The 25,002-nt window shown below is 40.8% G+C and overlaps 1 protein-coding gene across 7 annotated transcripts in view; it reads left to right on the forward strand.

The window, feature by feature from the left end:
* Positions 1-25,002, forward strand: part of LOC149185411 (uncharacterized) — a 272,063-nt gene that overhangs the window by 51,210 nt on the left and 195,851 nt on the right. For 5 of the 7 annotated variants that reach the window (XM_089417931.1, XM_089417926.1, XM_089417925.1 and 2 more), the window contains exon 4: positions 3,813-3,866. The exons of the other annotated variants lie outside the window; for them this stretch is intronic. In XM_089417931.1, the coding sequence (XP_089274057.1) occupies positions 3,813-3,866 (54 nt within the window). The remainder of the gene's footprint in view (positions 1-3,812; positions 3,867-25,002) is intronic. 7 annotated transcript variants of the gene reach the window in all.

Consider the following 25,002-nt stretch of genomic DNA (forward strand, 5'->3'; position numbering starts at 1 on the left):
CGGCTTAAACAGAGAGATCAGGGATCATGGTGACAGCCCCCGGTCTGAGCGTTGTCGTAGTGCTTAGACACTTTGCGCGACAACATTTTTTGGCGCCGTTGCCGGGGACCGATTGATTGGGCCTGGGCTTTACGACATTCATCATTCAGCTTTCATCTTTCTATCATTCATTTGAGCCGGCAACGACAACATTTTTTGGCGCCGTTGCCGGGGATATTTTATTCTTGGCGCTTCAACGACATTTTATCTTCATTCTTCTCATATCATCTTTATAATTTTTACCGGCAACGACAACATTTTTTGGCACCATTGCCGGGGATATTTTATCCTCGGCATTTCAATGACATTTCATCTCTTCTCTTTCATCTTTTCATTTGAGCCGGCAACGACAACATTTTTTGGTGTCATTTGATCTTTTCATCGCCCTCTCTTTCGTCATATCGTTTAATTGTACCTTTAGCACCTGGACTTCTCAGTTCGTTTCTTGTTTGGGTGGCGACTCCATTTCTTTTCATTTATTTTTCCTAGACAAGAAGCCTCCCTTATATCTGGTTGTTTGTTGCCTTTTGGATCCTAGAGTTAGATTCATGTTCAAGTGGCGACTCCACTTCTTTCATCTCTTGATTTTCTTGAGTAGAGATCTCTCTCTATCATCCATTTGGTCCCTCATTATTCATCATGGATTATTCGTTTACCTCGTGTCATTTTACTGATGTTCTCCATGATATTCCGGAAGTGGCCATTTCTAAATTGTCTTTGTTCTCGGGTGGTGATTCAGTCGCTGTTAGAAAACATTTATGTAGGTTTACTTGTATAATGCTCATATATTGTAGTTCTCCTCAGTATAATCATGAAGATGTCAAAATGCGTCTATTTGCCTTTTCTTTGGAGGGTGATGCTTTGAATTGGTTTAATAGTTGTCCTGGAGACTCTTTCACTTCTTTACAAGACATTGTCAATGCTTTTAAAGATAGATATGGTTATCAAGATAGCTCGCCTTGTGCCCCTAAAATTGTGCAACAGAATGAAAGTAATCTTATGAATGGCCCGTCTGTCGATGAAAGATTTCAAGACAATTCTTCATATCAGAATGTGCCATCCACCTATACCGTTGCAGATCAAATCCATGATAGTAGAAAAGCAGGGACAAATTGTAAAATCAGTGTCGACAATGAAAGGGAAAATTAGAAGCAAATTATAGAAGAACTAATGCGGCTGGTAAAAAATATGGAGATCAATCAAGAAAAATTTGTAACTGATTATGCCAATGATATGAGAACTTTATACACCCACTTGGAAAAGCGAGATAAGGAAATGGAAACCATGAAAGCTAATCATGATAGGGAAATTAATTCTATGCAAAACAAGTTATTAACTATGGATGAAGAAATGACTATCACGACATTTGATTATAATAATCAGTTGGCTACCATGCAAGAAAATCATAAGAAAGAGATAAACTCTATGCAACATTGCTTGATGACCATAAAGGAAAAGAACGATAAAGTAATAAAAGATATGGAAGAAGACCATGCCAGGGAAATCAGTGCTATGAAGGTTGAACACTCTAGCCAGATGGATGCCATTACAATACAGGTACAAAAATTTCAACAGCGGTCAGAGGATGAAAGAAACCAGGAAACGTCGACAGATCATAAGCCTCCTTATCTGCTGCAACAAGCTCCATCTTATTATGAGGAGGTCACGGTTCGAACTTCGATTGAAAAGTGGTTAATTGAAGGTGATCTAGATAAAATTAAAAACAATAAAATATCAGATGCAAAATGAAGAAAGACATGTTCTCATATCTTACATACTTCATCTGAGGGTTTTGAAGCGGAATGTTTTACAAAGAAAAAACGCAAGAGAAAGAGAACGAGAAGGTGATTTAATACATCAGATAGCTGTAAGCAGCTTGATTTTTGGATAGGAAAAAGTCCTACCGTATGCAGAATTGGACATGGCACATCCGAGAAGCAGCTGACAGATTTGCCTGAAAGCAGACAAATGCTCAGTGTACACTATATTGAACGCATCTGATGCCATGGGGCATCCTCTGTATTTCTAACCCTACTCCTTGTCTTTTCAGCATTTTCATTTCTGTCTTAGGATTAGATTTACTTTTCATGTTACTAGATAGTTAACAAATGAAGAGCTTATATCTTTCCTCTGCTTAATGTTATATGATGATTTTTGGATGGACACTACTTATGTTTTGTTGTGTGTTGCGTGAATATAGATTCTGGATTTTCACATTGCTACAATGCAGCAACGTGTCCCCAAATAGAGCTAGATGTTGACCACTACGTGTCAGACCCATAGCAGTACACCCCATTTTTTAAAGAAAAAGGGATAGCGCTTGATTGATGTGTCCGTGCCATTCGACTATCATCATCAGCCTATTCATGTTACTTTGTGGACCCAGTTTGCATGTGTAAATTGTAAATAATCTGAGCAGATCTGTGTCATATATGTAATTGCCTAGGTAAACCTAATCTTCTAGTGATGATCTATGTTCCAGAAGGTTTTTTGTCGCACCGACCCATGGTCGGCAGAGTTTTCCTTCAACCTAACCCCAAAGCTGGAATGGATTTTATCATTAGATTGTTAGGGGAGTCCTAGTGTGCTAGATCGAGTCTATGTAAAAGTGACTTGGGAATAATCCTAACTATTTGGTTAGGTTATTTTATTACAAATTGCTTGATCTGCTAGATTATATTTGTGTCGCAGAACTGGGTAGTCTATGAGGGTCTATGTCAAATGGGTTTTCCCCTTTGAGATGTAAAAATGTAAAAATCATGATGTAAAGTGTCTTGAGGGTTAGAAAAATATTTTATACCCTCATAAGTCCTAGGTCCTAGGTATTTTTAAATTTTCCAAAGGTTAAATTTGATGGTCCTTTAAAAAATTAAATTTTAAAGGGTCTAGGGACTAAGGTTAAATGGTTATTTTGATAAATTTTATGCCCTTGGTCCCGAGGGTCAAGTCAAAGTCAAAATTTTGAGGAAATATTAAATGATAATTTCAAATTTCCTCATTATTTTAATTTCGACAGATGAGATTAAAAGATTTTTTGATCCTCTTCAACGGTCGAGATCGCTTTGAGAAGGGTCACCCGAACTAGCCTTTGGGAATTTCTTCTTTAAATAGGAGGTCAGTCTTCCATTGAGATCATTCGATCTTTGAGTCGTGTGCTAAGGAAAGCTCTCTTGTAATCCTTTTTTCATGTGCAATAAATAAAGACTTTGGGGTTAATCTCTGCTAGTGTTACTCTTCATGGGAATGCTGTAAGATCTTTTATTTTCTTGCATAATATTTATTTTCAGCCATTGATGTTAGCTTATTGAAGAGTGATTTAAACACAGGTATCTTGTTTGATCACTAGGGTTTGAATGATAGTTTAATTTCTGAATATAATGGCAGGTATCTCCATTAGATCTGAATTTCACTATTGTTTTCTCTCTCTATGTTAGTGGTTGAATTACGCTGTGCAGGAAATCCTTGATTTTGAGTTTATCGGGCGTTCGGGGAAGTTCTCGGCTGAACCAGCCAACTCCCGAATTGCATTTTCTGAAGAGCCCAGCTGGTTTGATCCCGGGCTTATCATTAGAATTTCTGTTCCGGATGCATGAAGGGTTTTCTGAAGCACCTCATCTTAATTTTAAAATTTTAAAAATATGTGTGGAATAATGACAGATCTAGCTGCTTAGAGCCTTTAAACTGTTAATATTGTAATTATTTAGATGGTTTCAGGGTTTTGAATTTTGTTTTTTGCATATTTTGTTTCTGGGTGTTTGTTTTTGTCATTGTAGGTTGTAGATCTGAAGGTGAGATTCAATCTTGAAGCGAGATCTAGGCTCTGGAGGGTAAGATCTGGCCTCAAGATCAGCTCTAGCAGGAATATTTGCTTCAGAACCAATTTTTTGCAGGTGTACGTTTCTGTTGTTCAAGGGTTTGAAAATCTGGAAAATTTTTATAAGGGTTCACAGGATTTAAAATTTTTATTAAGTTTTTTGGGGAATTTTGTCATCTGTCTGCTACTGCCTGCTGTTGCCTAGGGTTTTCATTTTCATTAAAAAATTTCGAATTCTTTTTAGGGCCTGCAGTTTTTTGCTGCTGCCATACATCTGGCCATTTTCCTTTACGCAGTCATCCTCAGCTTCAACTCCCAAGTCTCCGCTCTCTGTGTTGTTTCGAAGAATCAATTAAAATCGAGGGTTTCTTAATGAATCTGCTTTGCAAGTGGATTTGGGCATCATAGAACAAAATCAATATCTTTTTATGAAGTGAAACCCCTGCTTGTTGCACTTAAATCCCTCATTAGATCTGCAGCGTCTAGGTTTTTTTAGCCATCTCATCACAGCTATGCGCAGTAATCATTTCCCTAGTCCAACTCTCTCGCCAGCAAACGCAGCTTCATATCTGCGTCTTTCCTACCCTTCTTCGTCCACCTGCAAAACACATAAAACATCGCACTACTCCATCTGATCTGTATTGCCTCTCCAAACCTGCAAACGAAATTGTTGAAAGCCTTCCTTGCTCTACGCTGCTACCCCTCCCTGATCTGCAGCTCCCTTTGCCCTCCCACAGTAACGTCTCCTCGCTTCTCTGCTTGCGTCCTGTTCCATTCTTCCCATAGCCGCCATTGCCAGCGTCCTCTGCGTTTTGCTACCTGCATTTTCCATTTTGCGGCCAGCTCCATCTACGCTGCTCGTCAACCCTCCTTTGCTATCTGTGTGTGGTTCCTTTCTTCCTCCACGCAAAACTGTGTATCTGCCTCGTTGCCCACGCCTTCACCTGCAGTAAACCACATCTTCAAACCGTTCGTCCATGCCTGCCCACGCATCTCTGCACCTACGGATCCCTCATTATCCACGCTGCCTCATTTCCCTGCACGCATTCCTCTAACCTCCCATCGAACTCGCCTCACCTTCATGCATCACCTCTGTGGCATTCCTTCAACTGCTGCCATTTACAGCTCTAGCTCTCCTTTCTCACGCTATTCCCGCAGCCATCTGCGTGCATCTACGTTGCCAGAAATCTGCGATCTTCCTTACCTCGTTCGCCGTCGAACTCTCCAGGCCTGCACACAATAAACACACACAACACAACTTCGATATTTTTTTATGTTACGATTTCATGCTTAGGGTTAGCATAAATTTCATTTCATTGTAAGCTATTTAAATTTCATTATGGTGTTGCTATTTAGCTTAGGTTTTAATTTAGATTTTTTTGGGCCTCTTTGTTCACTGTTTTTTTTAGGCAGGTAGCGTTATTTTTTGTTTTCATGAAAAGTGTTATGTTTTGATTTAATTAAAATCATAAAATTCTATAAAAATTTCTAAAGGTTAAAAATTTCTTTTTATTTTTTGAATAAATAAAAAATCATTAAAAAATCTTTTTATTTTTTTTTAATTTTCAAATTAAAAATCTAAAATATATAAAATAAAAAAAATTTCAAAGGCATAAAGGGATTTTGGGTTTTTGTTTGGTCTTGTTTTATGATTTTGATCATTTAAAAATAAATCTAAAAATATAAAAAAAAATAAAAAATTTTCAAAATATTTTTTTCACATTTAGTCTTAGCATGTTCACCTAAGGAATTGTCACGTTTATAATTTTGGTGTATTTTTGTGCTAAGACTAATTTTTAAAAGAAAAATTTTCGTGGTATTCGACATAGTTAAATGTGCTTAAATATTTATACCTAAGGATTAAGTATTCGAAAGTGGTGAATCATTCCTTGAAACTGGTTAACATTTAAATTTTGTGGTTATTTAAAGTCTTTGATCTTTTGAAATTTAATTGCTAGAACCTTGTGCATCTTTTTTGAATATCTTGCATCTGGTGAAATTAATCATTGCTTGGATGATATAATGCTCGTTACATGTTGGATATTTTGTAAATATTTTCAAGCAGTCGTTAAATTACTTCATAAGCAGTAGCAGCTAATTAATTACTTGGTTTTCATTAACCCCATAAGGCATTGGTATTAATCATTTTTAATCAAATTATAATCTTTGCTGAGCCTTAATCAAGTATTTGATTTCCTTGTTGTGTCTCCTAAACCGGCTGGTTCCCAGTTGGTCTTCTTTTATCCCATAGGTGTTAGGATATTCCGATACATAGGAAATAGTTAAGTTCAACTTGGTCTAGTATAGAGTTAGGTATAGAGTTAGGTAAAGTGTGTTTCTTTACCGTTGTACATTTTGTAACTTACAATCCGACGGTCACGATATGTAGTGATCCGACGGTTCACTCTCTCCTCGGTATTACCGACACTTGATCCGTGGCTTGACACCCGATTGGTCCATGAGTTCTATTTAAAGCGCATGGAGGGTCATTGTTCGGGTAATCCGTCTATGAGAGAAAGCTTATGTAAATTTTCATTCTTTGATTAATAAATTGCCTGAAGTGGCCACGTTGGCTCAGGCCGTGGACTGTTTCCCTCTTTGAGGGTTTTAATCACGTCAAAAATACTGGTGTATTATTTGAGATCTGGTTGTGAGCAGTGTCCTTTTGGTGTTCTTTCTGAGGAACTTACCTTGTAAATTCCTACATGGTATCAGAGCTATTTGAGGGCCGCGTCCGTTGGTGATCCAAATTTGAAGCCGGTAGAACTGCATGCGGCTGTCGTTTCCTAATCTACTGTTTCTGACTGCTTTCGGGCCGAGAGGACTGCTCTGTTGTGTTCGGAGTATCTGTTCCAGTGAGGAACCCCTTTCGTTTCACGCGAAAAGGTTTCCGGTAGCCCTATCTGCGTCATTTTTAAGATCTGGAGGTATACAATGTTTATCTGCAGTTTACTGTTATTTTCTCTCTGGTTATTTCGGTTTCTGTTTATTTAGCCTTTTTTATTATTGCATCTATACCTTTCATTTCTGCGTATGCTCTTTGCCCTGCGACTCTGTGCGATCTGGGCAAATCAGAAACAGAAAGGAAGTTTTTTTTCTCATGCGTATGCTCTTTTCCCTGCACCTTAGTGTGATCTTGGAAAATCAGAAACATTGAGAAAAATATTTAGTTTCCGGCTAAAGCTAACTTTGAGCCGTAAGGTTCGTTTTTCTTTGCATATTCGTGTTGGGTTTTGTGTTTTTGTTTTGTAGAAAAAAAGAGCTTTCTCAAGGCAAGCACGCAACCCAAGGCCCCTCCCCCTCTCTCTCTCTCTCTCAAATTTTTTGTATAGCTCAATTGGTTCAAAGCTATTTTAAGAGAGTAGAGGTCTTGGGTTCAAATCTCCATTTTGTGGGGGCGTTTTTATTATTCCCGCACATTCGCGCACTTTGCCGGCAACTTCAACAAATTTTTTTTCAAAAAGCCATAACTTCTTCATCCGGAAGCCTTTTTTAGAGCCTTTTTTTTTAAAACAACCTAATTTTTCGAGATCTATCCATTGGAACACTTACTTTCAGCATCTTCAGCTTCAGTTTTTAAAAAAAAAATTGAAAGTCCATGCCAAGTCATTCTTGACAGCACTAACTACTTCCAATGGATAGCCTACATGGAAGATTTACTTAGAAGTAAAGGTCTCTACAGAATAGCCATAGGCCAAGAGAAGAAACCAAAAGATGAAGACAAGGCTGCAAAATGGGAAAATAGACAAGATCAAGCACGTGGTTTGATAGGGATGTCTATTTCTCCTGATCTTAGATTCCATATTGCAGAACTTGATACTCCTCATGAAGCATTCGAACAAATCACTAAAGTTTTTGGGATTAAAAATGAAATTAGAGCCCATCAACTTGAAAATGAGTTGCTTACATTGGATCCTAATAATTTTTCTTGCATTGAAGATTTCTTGTCCAAATTCAAGACCCTTAGATATCTCTTGGAAGGTGTTAAGGTTAAGAAAGAAGATAGTAACCTTATTTATTCCATCCTTACTAAGTTGGGACTAGCCTACTCTGTATTTGTTTCCACCTTCCATTCTACAAGGGAAGCTTTCATTTGTCAAGGAAAAGACTACAAGGCCCCTTCCTTTGACTCTTTTTGTGATTCTTTAATAAGAGAACAAGAAAAACTCTTACACCTTGGTCTTCTTAATCTTGGAAACTCTTCCAAGAAAGCGTTAGCCGCCCAACAACAACCAAATTCAAAGAATCCTAAGAAGTCATATCCTAAAAAGAATGGTCCTAAACCAAACAAGGGTCCTAAGCAAACTCAGCCTCAAAATGAAAGATCATTTCAGCAAAATGATAGGACCAATAAAAACAAATGGAAGAAGACTGATAGACATTGTAACTTTTGTAATCGAGATGGCCACTTAGAATCTAAATGCTTTAAGAAGATGGAAGCCTTGGAAGCCGCAATGAAGAAACATAACATCCATGTGGAGCATTCTTCAACTTCATCTTCAGGAATGGCACTTTCTGCATGTCGTTGTCAATCATCTCAGTCTGGTTATGCATTAAATGTATCTTCTTCTTCTCATTCTCATGAGTGGCTCATTGATTCTGGAGCCTCTTATCACATGGCCAAAAACAAAGCCATGTTTTCTTCTTTAAATGATTGTAACACCAAAAATATATATGTTGGTGATGATAGATCTCTTAATGTTGTAGGGACTGGAACTGTTCATCTAGACAATGGTCAGTTTAATGATGTATTATGTGTTTCAACCTTATCCTGCAACCTTCTATCTGTATATCAGATAACTCATTCAGGTGAAGGTAAAATTGTTGAATTTTCACCTCATGATGTTGTAATCAAGGATCTAAGAGATCCTAAACAGATTCTAGCTACTGGTATTGCTGATGATTCCACAAGGTTGTATAAGTTTCACAACTTTGGGTCATCAAATCTTCCCTCAGTATTTGTTGCTCATAATGATGAAGTGAGCAAACTTTGGCATGAGCGATTTGGTCACTTAAACTATCGCTCCCTTCAGCATCTATGTAAAGAAAATATGGTGACAGGTCTTCCTATGGTATCTTGCAGAGATGGTGTTTGTTCCGGATGTGTACTCGGAAAACATCATCGGGACAGTTTTGAAAAACGTGCCTCTTGGCACGCCTCAGCCCCTTTACAGCTTGTGCACAGTGATTTATGTGGTCCACTTCCTGTTGCTTCATTCTCTGGCTGCAAGTATTTCTTAACTTTCATTGATGATTTCTCCAGACGCACTTGGGTATACTTCTTAAAACTCAAGAGCGAAGTATTTAACACATTTTTGGCCTTCAAAGCCTTTGTTGAAAAACAATCTGGACATCAAATTCTTAAGCTAAGAACTGATAATGGTGGAGAATATGTTAAAAACACATTCATCAACTTTTGCACCGAAAATGGAATTCAAATGCAACATACTGTTCCATACACTCCACAACAAAATGGTGTAGCTGAAAGGAAAAATCGCACCTTAAAGGAAATGGCTAATTGTATGCTGCAATCTAAAGGACTCAGTCTTAGTTTTTGGGCCGAAGCAATTAATTGTGCAAATTATATAATCAATCGCACTCCTACTAAGGTTCTAAAGAATATCACTCCAGAAGAAGCTTGGAGTTCCATTAAACCAGATGTAAGTCACTTTCGTGTTTTTGGAAGTGAAGCATGGGCCCATATTCCAGATGAAAAGCATAAAGCTTTAGAACCTAAGAGTGAGAAATGTACTTTTGTTGGATATTCTGAAGATGTAAAAGGTTATAGACTTATTCCATTTAAGTCCAAAAATGTTATCATTAGAAGAGATGTAAAATTTGATGAAAATAAATCGGCCTGCGAGCCTAGTCCGGCGGATGTGCCACCTCTTCCTATCTCTTCTACTTTTGAAAACATTTCTTCTTCAGATGATGAAAGTGAGGATGACAATCCTCCCCCACCTTCTCAGGATCCTCAACTTCCAAGATGGGTCCGTGCTACTCGGGATGCAGCAGGTGATCTTGCCGGTGATCCTACAGATCAACGACGTACACGTTCTCAGTTTGAAAGAGCCTCTTCTTTACTGGCTCAAGCTCCAGTAAATCATGATCCTGACACTTTTGCAGAAGCTTCAGGCCATCCACATTGGGAAGCAGCTATGAATGAAGAATATCATTCATTGTTGGCAAATGATACATGGGATCTTGTTCCTCTACCAAAGGGACGCAAACTTGTTAGATGTAAATGGGTTTACAGAACCAAGTATGGACCAGATGGGAAAGTAGATAAACATAAAGTTCGTCTTGTTGCTAAGGGCTTTTCACAGGTTGAAGGCATTGACTACACTGAAACCTTCTCCCCTGTTGCCAAAATGAACTCTATCCGCCTTGTTCTTTCCCTTGCTGCCTCTTTAAAATGGGAAGTCCATCAGATGGATGTTAAATCTGCCTTCTTGCATGGGGACTTGCATGAAGAAATCTATATGGAACAACCCATTGGCTTCATCCAAACAGACTCCAACCTTGTATGTCGACTTAAGAAATCCCTTTATGGTCTCAAGCAAGCTCCTCGGGCTTGGTATGCCAAAATGGATAGCTTTCTTTTAGAATCTGGCTTTTCTAGGTGTTATTCTGACAATACTGTCTACACCAAGAAAGTGGGCAACTCTCTTATCATCCTTGTTCTTTATGTTGATGATCTTATTCTTACTGGTAGTGATCCCAACCTTATAAACCATGTGAAGTCCAGCCTTAAAAAGAAATTTGAAATGACAGACTTAGGACACTTACACTATTTTCTCGGTCTTCAAGTCTTGCAATCCAAGGAGGGTATTTCCCTTTCCCAATCCAAGTATGCTTGTGATATTCTTCGTCATTTTCACATGGAAGACTGTAAGCCAGCCCCTTCTCCCTTTCAGTCTGGAGTCAAACTTTCAGTCTCTTGTACTTCTCCTGAAGTTGATGCTACCTTATACCGTCAACTTGTAGGAAAACTCTTGTATTTAACCCATACTCGTCCTGACCTTTCCTTTGCTGTTGGCCTTGTTGCTCGTTTTATGCAAAATCCCCGTGAAAGTCATTGGAAAGCAGCTAAAAGAATACTTCCTTATGTTCGAGGTACAGTACAGTTTGGGATTCATTACAGTGCCAAAGCAGCTCCTCTATTAGTTGGTTTCACTGATTCTGATTGGGCTGGTGACCCTGATGATCGGAAGTCTACTGCCGGTTATGTCTTCACTCTTGGTTCAGGACCTATTACATGGGCTTGTAAGAAACAGGCTGCCATTTCTCTTTCGTCAGTAGAAGCAGAGTATCGTGGTGCCGTGGAAGCTAGTAAGAAAGCCTTGTGGCTTCGTCAGATCCTATCAGAGTTTGGCTTTGAGCAGCAGCATCCAACCACACTTTGGTGTGATGATCAAAGTGCCATTCAACTATGCAAAGATCCAGTCCAGCATCAGCGCAGCGAACACATTGTACTACACATGCACTTCATCAGAAAGCTCATTCATGACCATGTTCTTGAAGTGCAATATTGTTCAACAGATGATCAGGTTGCAGACATCTTCACAAAGGCTCTCATAGAGGCGAAGTTCACTAAACTTCGATATATGCTTGGAGTTCAAGAAGTTGTCACTAAGGGGGGATAGGCTCTAGTGCCTCCTTCCTTCTCCTATTGTGATATATTTGTAAATCCTTCAATCCTATCCCAAGTTGTTCTTAAGGGGGGATGTTAGGATATTCCGACACATAGGAAATAGTTAAGTTCAACTTGGTCTAGTATAGAGTTAGGTAAAGTGTGTTTCTTTACCGTTGTACATTTTGTAACTTACAATCCGACGGTCACGATATGTAGTGATCCGACGGTTCACTCTCTCCTCGGTATTACCGACACTTGATCCGTGGCTTGACACCCGATTGGTCCATGAGTTCTATTTAAAGCGCATGGAGGGTCATTGTTCGGGTAATCCGTCTATGAGAGAAAGCTTATGTAAATTTTCATTCTTTGATTAATAAATTGCCTGAAGTGGCCACGTTGGCTCAGGCCGTGGACTGTTTCCCTCTTTGAGGGTTTTAACCACGTCAAAAATACTGGTGTATTGATTTGAGATCTGGTTGTGAGCGGTGTCCTTTTGGTGTTCTTTCTGAGGAACTTACCCTGTAAATTCCTACAATAGGGTCTACCCCCCTTAGCCTAAGGAGACGACTTAAACGGAGAGATCTGGGATCAAGGTGACATCCCCCGGTCTGAGCGTTGTCGCGGTGATTAGACACTTTGCGTGACAACAGGTTCAACTCATATAAGTTTTATTAAGAATTTAAATAATATTCAGAATCCACACCTAAGGTTTGTAAAAAGTAAAAACAAACAAATAACACATGCTAGTAAATCTAAGGAGTCAAACCATGCAAACAAACTTTTCACAGTGAAATCACTAGTTGGTGATGAAATCCAACGTTGTAGAGATCAATGTGAAAAGTGAATAAAGATAGAGTGGGTGGAACCAGTTACGCTGACAACCTGCTTAATGAACACAATATGGTGCAAGTAACTTCACTTGTGCCATCTCGAGTGAAGAATACCTTCCGAAAAGGTCCAAGTGAGTCTAGCCAACGTCTGTTCTAGGTACATCAGACTTCCCCTCCACCGTCACCTTGGGTAATAACCCTAAGATTATGGTCTCTAAGGTTACCACTTATGACAACTTAACTTGGGGGGATAGTCACAGATCAAATGTACACACAAGGGCAGAGTAACAAAGCTCAATCCCCTTGAAAATTCTTCAACATGGTTAATTTGAGGTTTACCTTCAAGTGACTCCCAAGCACCTTTCGACACTGTTTGTAATACATGTACATGACTACTGTAACCAATGGAGTGGGGTCGATCACTCCACTAGTTTCGATATGATCTTGTACCTAACTCCCTTGTTAGAGGAGCTTCCTAGAGCCAAACTGTAATAAATGGATTTACTCCCTATCGCAAGATTCTAGTGTTTGTTTGTAGCTTTGGAAAGGTAACTCACTTTCTTATTCCAAAGCCCTACAATCTAATCTAATGTAGGTGGAAAGAGCCCTAAAATAATAAAATTTCTAATTGATTTTATTAGCGCTGTTTTTTTATTAAAAGTTGTTACTTACTCAATGGGTAAATGGATGTGAAACTGATGGTGTTATGACCTGACTCAAAACTTTAATGCAATTGAACACGATATTGTGATCTTTTCATTTCGATGAATTCTAGCTAAAGTAAGGAGAGAGGTTCTCTTGAAAATATCAACCTCAGAATGCACCACTTCTAATTTTCCAATGCAATTCAAAGCCCCAAGTGCCAAAGCATGTAATGTAATCTATGCACAATTTGCTTGAAAACTATGCAAATGTAATCTATGCACAATTTCCGTTCATGTTATGAAAATGAGAATTCTAACTATGCAAATGTAATCTATGCAAGAGAATTCTTCAAAACAAACATAAGATGATTCCAAATCAGTGAAAGAACAACATGTTAATTTTAGGTATGTTCTATGCTTAGAGCAATTTATTTCAATTTTCACAGTTAGCTCAATATCTTTTCTAGATTAGCAATCACATCAGCATTAAAGTAAACTGCAGATAGAACATAAACATAAATCGCAGAAGACAAGCCAAGACAAGAGGACACAATATGTGGCGCTAGCCAGGGACAAACCCCAATGTGGGGAAACCCTTGATCAATTCTTCTTCTATGTTCTTCAATAGTTCAGTAGAGAGAGAGAGAGAGATAGTACATTTACATCAGAAGTCAACATTTTGACTTTCTAGATAAGAGAATAGATCATCTCTACACGAGATCAGTTGAAGACATGTTGCTTCAACTGATTCTCCAAGGTGACTCCTTCACCTATCATTGTGCTGCATCTTGTCCATGTGCTGCACCTCACCATGCTGCACCCATCATTACTATGCTGCATCTCATCATGCTTTACCAATCATAACTGTACCCATCACTGTACTGCATCATGTACCTTTGCGTCCCAATGTGCTTGCTGCACCATGCTTGCAAGTTGCCACCATGTGCTTGCTACACCTTGCTTAACATACTGTCCCTAGCATGCTTGTTGTTGCATGCTAGCTGTCCCTTGTATGCTAGCTGTAACATTGCATGCTTGGTGTATTTGCTGCTAAGTACCATACAATTGTCCCAATGTTAGTTAGCTGTCACTTGCATGGTGCTCTCCTTCGGAGATAGATGCTTCGGCTGTTTCGGCAATTCTCGGCAGTTCCGACAGTTTCGGCTATTCCCGAGAATTCTAGTAGTTCCCGACAGTTTTGGCTGTTCTCAACAGTTCAGGCAGTTCCCGACGGTTTCGGCAGTTCCGACTCTTCCTGACAGTTCCGGCTTCTGCCCTCTGCGTCAGCTTTCCCGGCAGTTCCGGCAGTTCCTGGTAGTTTTGGCTTCTGCCCTCTGCATCAGCTTTCCCGGTAGTTCCGGTTTCTGACCTCTGCGTCAACTTTCCCGGCTATTCCGGCAGTTCCGGCTGCTGCCCTCTGCGTCAGCTTTCCCGAATATTTTGGCATTTCCAACTTCTGCCCTCCGCGTCAGCTTTCCCGGCTGTTTCGGCAATTCCTGGCAATTCTCGCAGTTTCGATAGTTCCCTACAGTTTCGGCTTCTGCCCTCTGCATTAGCTTTCCTGGCAGTTCCGGCTTCTGCCCTATGTGTCAGCTTTCCCGGTTGTTCCTGCAGTTCCCTTCAATTCCGGCTTCTGTCCTTTACGTCAGCTTTCCCGGCTATTCCGGCATTTCCGGGTTCTGCGCTCTGCGTTAGCGTTCCTGGCAGTTCCCGGTAGTTCCGGCTGTTCCGGCTCCTGCCCTTTGTGTTAGCTTTCCCGACTATTCCAACATTTTCGGCTTCTGCACTCTGCGTTAGCTTTCTCAGTTGTTTCGGCAATTCTCGACAATTCCGACAGTTCCCAGCAGTTCTGGCTTTTTCCCTTTGTGTCAGCTTTCCTGGCAGTTCCGGCTTCTGCCCTCTTCGTCAGCTTTCCCGGCTGTTCCGGCAGTTCCCGACAGTTCTGATTGTTCCGACTTCTGCCCTCTGCGTCAGCTTTCCCGGCTATTTTGGCATTTCCACCTTTTGCCTTCTGCGTCAGCTTTCCTGGCAGTTCCGGCTTTTGCCCTCTGCGTAAGCTTTCTTGGCTGTTCCGACAGTTCTGGCTTCTTCCCTCTGTGTCAGCTTTCTCGGCTATTCCGGCAGTTCCGGCTTCTGCCCTCTACGTCAGCTTTCCCGGTTGTTCTGGCAATTCCCGGTAGTTCTGATAGTTTCGGCAGTTCCCGGCAGTTCCGACTTCTTCCCTCTGTGTCAGCGTTCCCGGCAGTTTCGACAGTTCCCAGCAATTCCGGCTTTTGCCCTCTGGATTAGGGCAGCGTTATCTCTTAGGATCTGTCCTCCTACTAAAACCTAAAGACAAGTAGAGAGGAAGAGATCCCAAGTGTGTTGAAATGACTTGAAGGCCACCTCTATTTATACTAAAACGTTGAGCATAAGTGGGGTTTATTTGGTTGCTGGCCGACCTTGATGAATTGTCCCATAACACAAATAAATTCATATCTCCATGAATACTTATCGGAATCGGATAATCTTTAGATCAATCTTACACCTCTCGATGAGAGGGATCCAAGAAAAATATCAGCTTCCATTAATAAGATGACCCACATGGAGTTTGGCCCTAGTTGCCAATTTTAACACTCCCTCTCAACTACGGAGAACTCCATCCATCAATCCATATGTCCGACTATGCTATCTCTGCCATCAGTGCCCTGCACTGCTCTGCTCTGCTTTGCTTTGCTTTGCTGAACCATGAAGAAGGAGAATTGATCGAGAATTTCTCATACCATTCTCTACTGACCCGAAGTCAGTTTCATCTGAAGAGAGTGCCACATCACTCTTACTGGATCGAAGTCAGTTTTATTGATCCCAGATCAATATCACAAGACAATTTTAACACTCCCTCTCAACTACGGAGAACTCCATCCATCGATCCATATGTCCGACTATGCTATCTCTGCCATCAGTGCCCTGCACTGCTCTGCTCTGCTTTGCTTTGCTCTACTGAACCATGAAGAAGAAGAATTGATCGAGAATTTCTCATACCATTCTCTACTGACCCGAAGTCAGTTTCATCTGAAGAGAGTGTGTCACATCACTCTTACTGGATCGAAGTCAGTTTTATTGATCCCAGATCAATATCACAAGAGAGTGTCTCAAACCACTCATACAGATCCCAGATTAGTTTCATTGATCCCAGATCAATGAAGGTCATCCTAGCGTAGGGAGTACGGTAGATACAATGATGCTTCTGTCGATAGTACTACTATTGTCCCTAACCCCATTTCCCTGCTTATTGATCAGATGAGAGGTACTTCCCATGAGTCCCAGACTGCATGGGTAGGATGCCTTGACAGGAGAACTAATTATCCTGTCCACAGGAGAACGAATCATCCTGACCCACAGTTGCCACGGGAGAACTAATCATCTCGGCCCACAGGAGAACTAATCATCCTGTTCCACAGTTGCCACAGGAGAACTAATCATCCCGGCCCACAAGAGAACTAATCATCCTGTTTCAAGTTGCCACGGGAGAACTAATCATCCTGGCCCACAGGAGAACTAATCATCCTTTTCCACAGTTGCCACGAGAGAACTAATCATCTCGGCCCACAAGAGAACTAATCATCCTGTTTCACAGTTGCCACGGGAGAACTAATCATCCCGGCCCATAGGAGAACTAATCATCTTGTTCCACAGTTGCCACGGGAGAACTAATCATCCCGACCCATAGGAGAACTAATCATCCTGTTTCACAATCGCCACGGGGTATCACAGGGGAAGGTTGAATCTATCATCCTGTACATAGCGCACCACCAGAGGAGGGTGAGTCGCCCTGTGGTCGTATGTTGCTCCAGTAAGTACCCCAAGCCCCCTAGAGCTCCCAGAGCTCGATGCATGCAACATGCAGGACCCTTATAAGAAGGTCTCTCAATGACCCCAAGTCGTTCGGGAAAGTCCCAGATTTGACCTTTCCCCGAGGCTTTGACAAAATGTCTGCGACCTGTACATCAGTCTCAATGCAATGGAGCCTCCTCGCTCATCGACTTACCATATCCCAGATAAGGCAATATTTGATATCTATCTGCTGGAGGAATCATCGAATACAAGATTCCTCAATAATCGAATCCCCCCTCTGGTTGTCACAGAGAATCACAGTGGTATTCATCATGTGTACAAACAACTCACTTAAGAGCTTCTGCAACCATGCAACTTCACACGAGATCATACTCGTAGCTATGTATTCGGTCTCGGCGGTGCTTATAGCAACCGACTTCTGCTTCCTGATCATCCGTGATATTGAAGTAGAATCCAAAGAGAACCAGCACTGAGAAGTGCTCTAGTGATCCTCCACACTGCCTGCCCAGTCAACATTCGAATAATCATGCAGTTTCATATTTCCGACATTGTATCTCAATCCATGAGAGATTGTGCCTCGAAGATATCTTAGAAGATTATTAGCACCAATCCAGTGAGGCTCAACCAAATATGAGCTCACCGTGCTAACTGCAAAACATATGTCTGGATGAAAGTTCACCAAGAACATCAACGCGAATGAGTTTATGAAACTTAGAGGCATTTTCCAAATCTGGTCCAACATCACTACCATATAACTTCTGAAAGTTAAGATCCTCGAGGTAGTCACGGGCTTGTAGTTTACCATTCCACATTCGGAATCCAACTCCCTCTTACTTCTGCAAGTGAGAGGGTCTGCACCTGTTTGAAATAGGTCGTCCTCAGAAGGTGCTGGTATGAGAGGTCTATCATCCACAACCTTCAAACAATGGTTTGGATCGGCTTCACTCTTAGTGAATCTCAGCTTCATCTGACAGCTATCAATCCTCTCATACTACGCCTGGGGAATTTTGCTTCAAGCCATAGAGGGCTTTCTTCCACCTGCATACGTGAGATTCTTGATCATGAATCTCAAACCCCTCGGGTTGTTCCAAACCTGTGGACCTGCTACATGAGGGGAATGGTCCCCTTGTAAGATTTTCCTTTGGTACATCTCAGACATGTACTTTCATGCTCTTTTTGAATTCAAGGATCCCTGTCACCATCTAACTCACAGACCTCCAGTGCTATGTGTCAATGGACATGGTCCCCAGTGGACTTCCTGCAACTTGATACAAATTGCCAACCCTGAACCCATGAGAAAAAGCATCTTCGAAAATTCTATTTTTTAACACGTACCTTTCCATCGATGAATGCCATCCTGAAACCTTTGACTTCCATTTCCGAGATGGACACCAGGTTCTTCTTGCGACTAGGTACATAAAAGAGATTCTTGTAAATGAATAGAGTTACCTTCATTCAATTGAGGGGTAACATTCCCTACACCCTTTCCGGGATAGGTGGCATCGACTTCAAGTATAATCCCACAGTTGTTTCCGTCTCTAACAAATTCGAGAGAGCACCCTTCTATCCGATGAGGTGCCTTGAAGCACTACGATCAATAAGCCAGATTCCCAAAGAATCTAAAGGAGAGGGCCAATACAAGATAACGCTTCATCTTATTAGAAACAACATTTGATTCTTCATACTTGGGGTTCATTGCTTTCTCTAAAGAGTCGGTCGTTTCCTTGATGACCTGCATTACCTGTCATTCCTCTAATCATTGAAGATGTCCCTGGAATGATTGTTATCATCATCAAGTGATGTGTCCCTACCTCAGACACTCCTTTGCATAATGGTCGAATTTATTACAACCAAGGCATCTGCCTTTCCTTCCACACTTAGATCCGAACTTCCTATTGAAGTGGTCTTTAGGTAGGTTATCAAAAACTTCTGTTGTGCCATTCTGATAATATTCTCTGCTTCGACTTCACCCTCGGTGAATTTGAAGAGGGATGAGGAATCCACTGATCCTTTTGTCCTTTCCCAACTGTGTTTGGTGATTGCTCTTTCAATCTTGCTTGGGCATTGTCTTCACCTTAGCTCCGATACCATGTTAACTTTAGGTATGTTCTATGCTTAGAGCAATTTATTTCAATTTTCACAGTTAGCTCAATATCTTTTCCAGATTAGCAATCACATCAGCATTAAAGTAAACTGCAGATAGAACATAAACATAAATCGCAGAATACAAGCCAAGACAAGAGGACACAAGATGTGGTGCTAGCCAGGGACAAACCCCAATGTGGGGAAACCCTTGATCAATTCTTCTTCTATGTAATTCAATAGTTCAGCAGAGAGAGAGAGAGTACATTTACCTCAGAAGTCAACATTTTGACTTCCTAGATAAGAGAATAGATCATATCTACATGAGATTAGTTGAAGACATGCTGCTTCAACTGATTCTCCAAAGTGACTCCTTCACCTATCATTGTGCTGCATCTCGTCCATGTGCTGCACCTCACCATGCTGCACCCATCATTACTATTCTGCATCTCATCATGCTTTACCAATCATGACTGTACCCATAACTGTACTGCATCATGTACCTTTGTGTCCCAATGTGCTTGCTGCACCAGGCTTGCCACCATGTGCTTGCTGCACCTTGCTTAACATACTGTCCCTAGCATGCTTGTTGTCCTTAGCATGCTTCTTGTTGCATGCTAGCTATCCCTTACATGCTAGCTATAACATTGCATGCTTGGTGTATTTGTTGCTAAGTACCATACAATTGTCCCAATATTAGTTAGCTTTCACTTGCATGCTGCTCTCCTTCGGAGGCAGATGCTTCGGCTATTCCGGCAGTGCCGACTGTTCCCGACTGTTCCGATAGTTCTCGAAAGTTCCGGCTGTTCTCAATAGTTTCGGCGGTTCCGGCAATTCCAGTAGTTCTTGGTAGTTTTGGCTTCTGCCCTCTGCGTCAGCTTTCCTGGTAGTTCTGGCAGTTCCTGGTAGTTTCGGCTTCTACCCTTTGCGTCAACATTCCCGACAGTTCCGGTTTCTGCCCTCTGCGTCAGCTTTCCCGGCTGTTCCAGCAGTTCCCAGCAATTCCGTCTATTTCGGGTTCTGTCCTCTGCGTCAGCTTTCCCAACTATTTCGGCAGTTTCAGCTTCTGCCCTCTGCGTCAGCTTTCCCGGCTGTTCCGGCTTCTGCCCTCTGTGTCAGCTTTCCCGGCTATTCCGTAAATTCTCGGCAGTTCTGACAGTTCTCGGCAATTCTGGCTTCTGCCCTCTGCATCAGCTTTCTCGGCTGTTCCAGCATTTCTCAACAATTTCGGCTGTTCCGGCTTCTTCCCTCTACGTCAGCTTTCCGGCTATTTCGGCAGTACCCAGCAGTTCCGGCAATTCCCGACAGTTCCAACAGTTCCGACAGTTCCTGGCAGTTCCGACAGTTCCTAGCAATTCTGGCTTTTGCCCTCTGGATTAGGGCAGCGTTATCTCTTACGATCTCTCCTCCTACTAAAACCCAAAGGAAAGTAGAGAGGAAGAGATCCCAAGTGTGTTGAAATGACTTGAAGGCCACCTCTATTTATACTAAAATGTTGAGCACAAGTTGGGTTTATTTGGTTGTTGGCCGACCTTGACGAATTGTCCCATAATACAAATAAATTCATATCTCCATGAATACTTATCGGAATCAGATAATCTTCAGATCAACCCTACACCTCTCAGTGACAGGGATCCAAGAAAAATATCAGCTTCCATTAATAAGATGATCCACATGGAGTTTGGCTCTAGTTGCCAATTTTAACACAACAAGACTATTTTCCTTCACTAATGTAACTAAAGAACCAATCGAGTGTTAGTAAAGGAAATTGGGTAAAAATTCCAAAGATCAAAAGTGATGATACTCAAAGGCGATTAACACTCCAACACAATTCAAGCCCCCGCCCCCCCTTCCCGACGATTGAGGGGGAAATGTTTTGCAAAAATGAAAGCCAAAATATGCAAAAGTTTTTAAGAAACTGAGACAAACCTCAGAGTAATGACCAAAGGAAATCAAATTTAAGAATTTCTCAAAAAGAAATTTCAAAACACCCAATCAAATTGACAGAGACTCTATAAGACTATAAACAAGCTTAAGAAATCATAAAAAAAAAATTGGACTTAAATTAGAGAAGCCCTAGTTTTTTCAAAAAATTTACAGGGTTGCGCAAGTCCTTAGTTTGATTCAGTGCGCATATGCACTGGTGCTAAGGACTAAGTGTGCAAATATGCACTCTGTTGCTAAAGATAAAATGCACAGTGCGAGAAATTTTTAGAAAAAATAAAAATAAAAATAAAGGTCTCAAACCAGAAATTTCAATTCTTAGAAGGGTCTAAAGGTGTCAAGGGTCATAGCAAGACACAATGGAGAACTCTCGTTGCCCGATATGGTCGCCAATTTATTAGGCAGACAAATCACTTCTTGCGGACAAGAAGGATCTCCCTAGATTTCCAACAAAACCTAGTAACAAACATCAAAAGAATTGCTACCTTTCCTTAGCCTATAACTGAAACATGAAACATGTAGTACGCGAAGAATCACTTACCTATTAGCGATGTGCTTGTAGAAGTCCTTTCAGTGCTTTCCACAACCATATTTTCCTCAATGCCTTAGAGGCTTTCCTAATGCTTTCCACAACTTCTCCATGATGCTCCAAAAGGGATCTGCATAGACAAAAACATTCAAAGGGATTAAAGCATCTCGCATATAAAATCAAAGGTAAATGAAATCCCTAACTTAACATACAACATATCAGTTATAAACCATACGAGTGACCAAGGAATCTCGCAAATAACATCAAAATAGACGCAATTAGGAAATAACAACTACTTTATATTAAATTAAAAGGAGAACAAGCTTACAACCTGGTTGCCTTGATGTCACAAGCCTCTTCCAATGGTCTCCGTTCCTTCCCTTGATGACAAGCCTTCAAACCCAACATCAGTAGCATAAGTTTACAAATCCAAGTCTCCCTCATCCTCTAATTTTGTGCTCAATTTATAGGCAAGAGGAGGAGGTTTCTGGTTCCTCTTCTCAAGGGGTATGATGCTTAAGAGGAGGAGATTAGTTCTATAAACCAAGGGATGAGGCGCAAGTATGTAGTAGTTCAAGGTTTGTAATTTGGATAAGATTCCTCCATCAAAGCTTCTAGAACTTGCTTTTTTGTTTTTACTTGTGTGAATAGGATTACGCAGTTTATAGTGGAAAATAGTGTGCAGAATTGCGTAGGCCACAATGGTAAAAACTGCACATGCATAGGTAACGGTTAGGAAAACTATGCAAATGCTCAAAAATGCTTTTTAAGCAGAGCAATCCAAAATTCCTTTTGTCCCTGGTATTGTTTTACTTCAAGCTTCATAGGGGATTCACTTGAGACACTCATTTGATGGCGAGAGATCAAAATCGACAGTCATGGTGACAAAATTTAGTGTAACAGTGTTTCCCAAGCTTATCTCGCAAATTTTTTTATGGGTTTTGGAGATCTCATGTTCCCTAGCCTCTTAGCATCATTTGAAACTAGAACACTTGTTTGATGCTACCATATCCATCAAAAACTAACAAAATATGGCTAGAGCAATAAGTGGAGGATCTTGACATCATGTTGTGTGTTGATCATATAGGGTTGTGTTATTGCTCAAATTGCAGGGAACCTAAGGGGATCCCTAAAGGGAAAATGCTAGGCCAAGGGAAACATATGGAGACTTAGCCCCCTGTCATTTCAGCGAAGGCTCCCTTCTATTTACGAACTTTCACCGATGGGAGGAGACCCAATATGTATGGAGTCACTAATGAAGGATAAGTCAATGGATATGAGTGACCCAAATAACCCTTTTCCCAGAATGTGAAGAATAAATATTTCTTGCTTTCTAAGCAAGGTACTATGTAATCTAGGGAAAGGAAGAGAGGATTTGAGGGTTGGTTTTATGGGATAAGACTTGTGAAGGAGTTCCCCAATCCCTAAAATCCTTGTTAGAATTGGTATCTCAGATGGTTCTTGAAGAATGGTCTTTTAAAGGAGCGGAACCACACGGGGCCAAGTGGACCTAGTCTAGGGTATGAGGAAGGGATGTAACAACCAATGATATTCTGACCCTAGACAAGGTGGAGAGAGGATCAAAGAAAGAATTTCATTCAAAGATGATGTTTTGACCCTAGGAGGTACTAGCTTTGCGGATGGCAGGGCAAGTTTTGGTCTCGGAGCTAGGGCTTGGTTTTTCTCCCAACTCTACTGTCAGAATGCCTTCAAAATTGGATGAGAGCTAGAGAAAAGGCTAGTGCAATCCAAAATTCCTTTTGTCCCTGGTATTGTTTTACTTCAAGCTTCATAGGGGATTCACTTGAGACACTCATTTGATGGCGAGAGATCAAAATCGACAGTCATGGTGACAAAATTTAGTGTAACAGTGTTTCCCAAGCTTATCTCGCAAATTTTTTTATGGGTTTTGGAGATATCATGTTCCCTAGCCTCTTAGCATCATTTGAAACTAGAACACTTGTTTGATGCTAACATATCCATCAAAAACTAACAAAATATGGCTAGAGCAATAAGTGGAGGATCTTGACATCATGTTGTGTGTTGATCATATAGGGTTGTGTTATTGCTCAAACTTGCAGGGAACCTAAGGGGATCCCTAGAGGGCAAATGCTAGGCCAAGGGAAACATATGGAGACTTAGCCCCTTGTCATTTCAGCGAAGGCTCCCTTCTATTTACGAACTTTCACCGATGGGAGGAGACCCAGTATGTATGGAGTCACTAATGAAGGATAAGTCAATGGATATGAGTGACCCAAATAACCCTTTTCCCAGAATGTGAAGAATAAATATTTCTTGCTTTCTAAGCAATGTACTATGTAATCTAGGGAAAGGAAGAGAGGATTTGAGGGTTGGTTTTATGGGATAAGACTTGTGAAGGAGTTCCCCAATCCCTAAAATCCTTGTTAGAATTGATATCCTGGATGGTTATGGAAGAATGGTCTTTTAAAGGAGCGGGACCACACGGGGCCAAGTGGACCTAGTCTAGGGTTTGAGGAAGGGATGTAACAACCAATGATATACCTACCCTAGACAAGGTGGAGAGAGGATCAAAGATAGAATTTCACTCAAAGATGTTTTGACCCTAGGAGGTATTAGCCTTGGGGATGGCACGACAAGTTTTGGTTCCAGATATAGGGCTTGACTTTTCTCCCAACTCCATCATTAGAATGTCTTCAAAATTGGATGAGAGCTAGAGGAAAGGCTAGTGCAATAGGCCTTGGGAGATCGAATTTTTTTGATTGTTAGCTTGTCAGGAAATTGATGCCCTAGGCACCCCAATGTGGCTAGACTTGGGAGGAGGTAAAAGAATAAGAGTTTTGGTGACCACTCTTGGTAGATCACTGTCTTAATCCTTGGGAGAATGGAGTCTTTGTTGATTATGTGTAATATTTCTTAGTTCCTTGTCAAGGAGGCCTCAAGATTACTTCACAAATCCTTTAGGTCAAGTGAAAGCAACCTTGCAACTTTTACACTTCAATGTGCAAGAGGAATGACTTATCAAGATCAAATTTTATCTTAGGAGGTTTCACTCACACTACATGGCCCATACATGGAGAGAACGCTATAATAGAGACAAATTACACAATATTAAGCAATAAATGCATGTAATAATTAACACTAAAACAACGAAAATCCCAGTGTAGCATATATGACAAAAGTAATAAGAATAACATCAAAATCACGTACTTGCATGTAGTAGAGTATATCCAACCATTCACAAATGACAATAGAGAAGCTCTAAGAGAAGATATACCAATAACCATACATCAAAACTCATCCATAAAAGCTCCAATTCATCCTCCAGAAAAAAGTGCGAAATTCTCTAAAGATGAGAGAGATCTAATCCAAAGTGATGATGAGAAAATGAGCTCGTCTCACTTGTATTTATACACAACTTAGGAGTTCGAATTAGCCTCCTTGGCCTACATAAGCCCCAAAAATAAAATAATGTTTTAATAATAAAACTTCTGGTGACAAACCCACTAAACTAGCTCATTAATGAAAAAGTAAGTCTCTCAAGAGGTCAAATAATAATCTATGCATGTTGTAGGGTCCTCTAAGATGCCGGTCCATGGGTGCCACAATGAAGAATAGGACCTGTTGTTCCTACCGCCTACACCTACCTACAAGTCAGTGAGAAAATGCCT

The sequence above is a fragment of the Pinus tabuliformis genome, chromosome 3_2, assembly GCF_031772625.1.
Source record: "Pinus tabuliformis cultivar Carrire ecotype Pingquan chromosome 3_2, CPIR1, whole genome shotgun sequence".
In the NCBI taxonomy this organism is placed as follows: Eukaryota; Viridiplantae; Streptophyta; class Pinopsida; order Pinales; family Pinaceae; genus Pinus; species Pinus tabuliformis.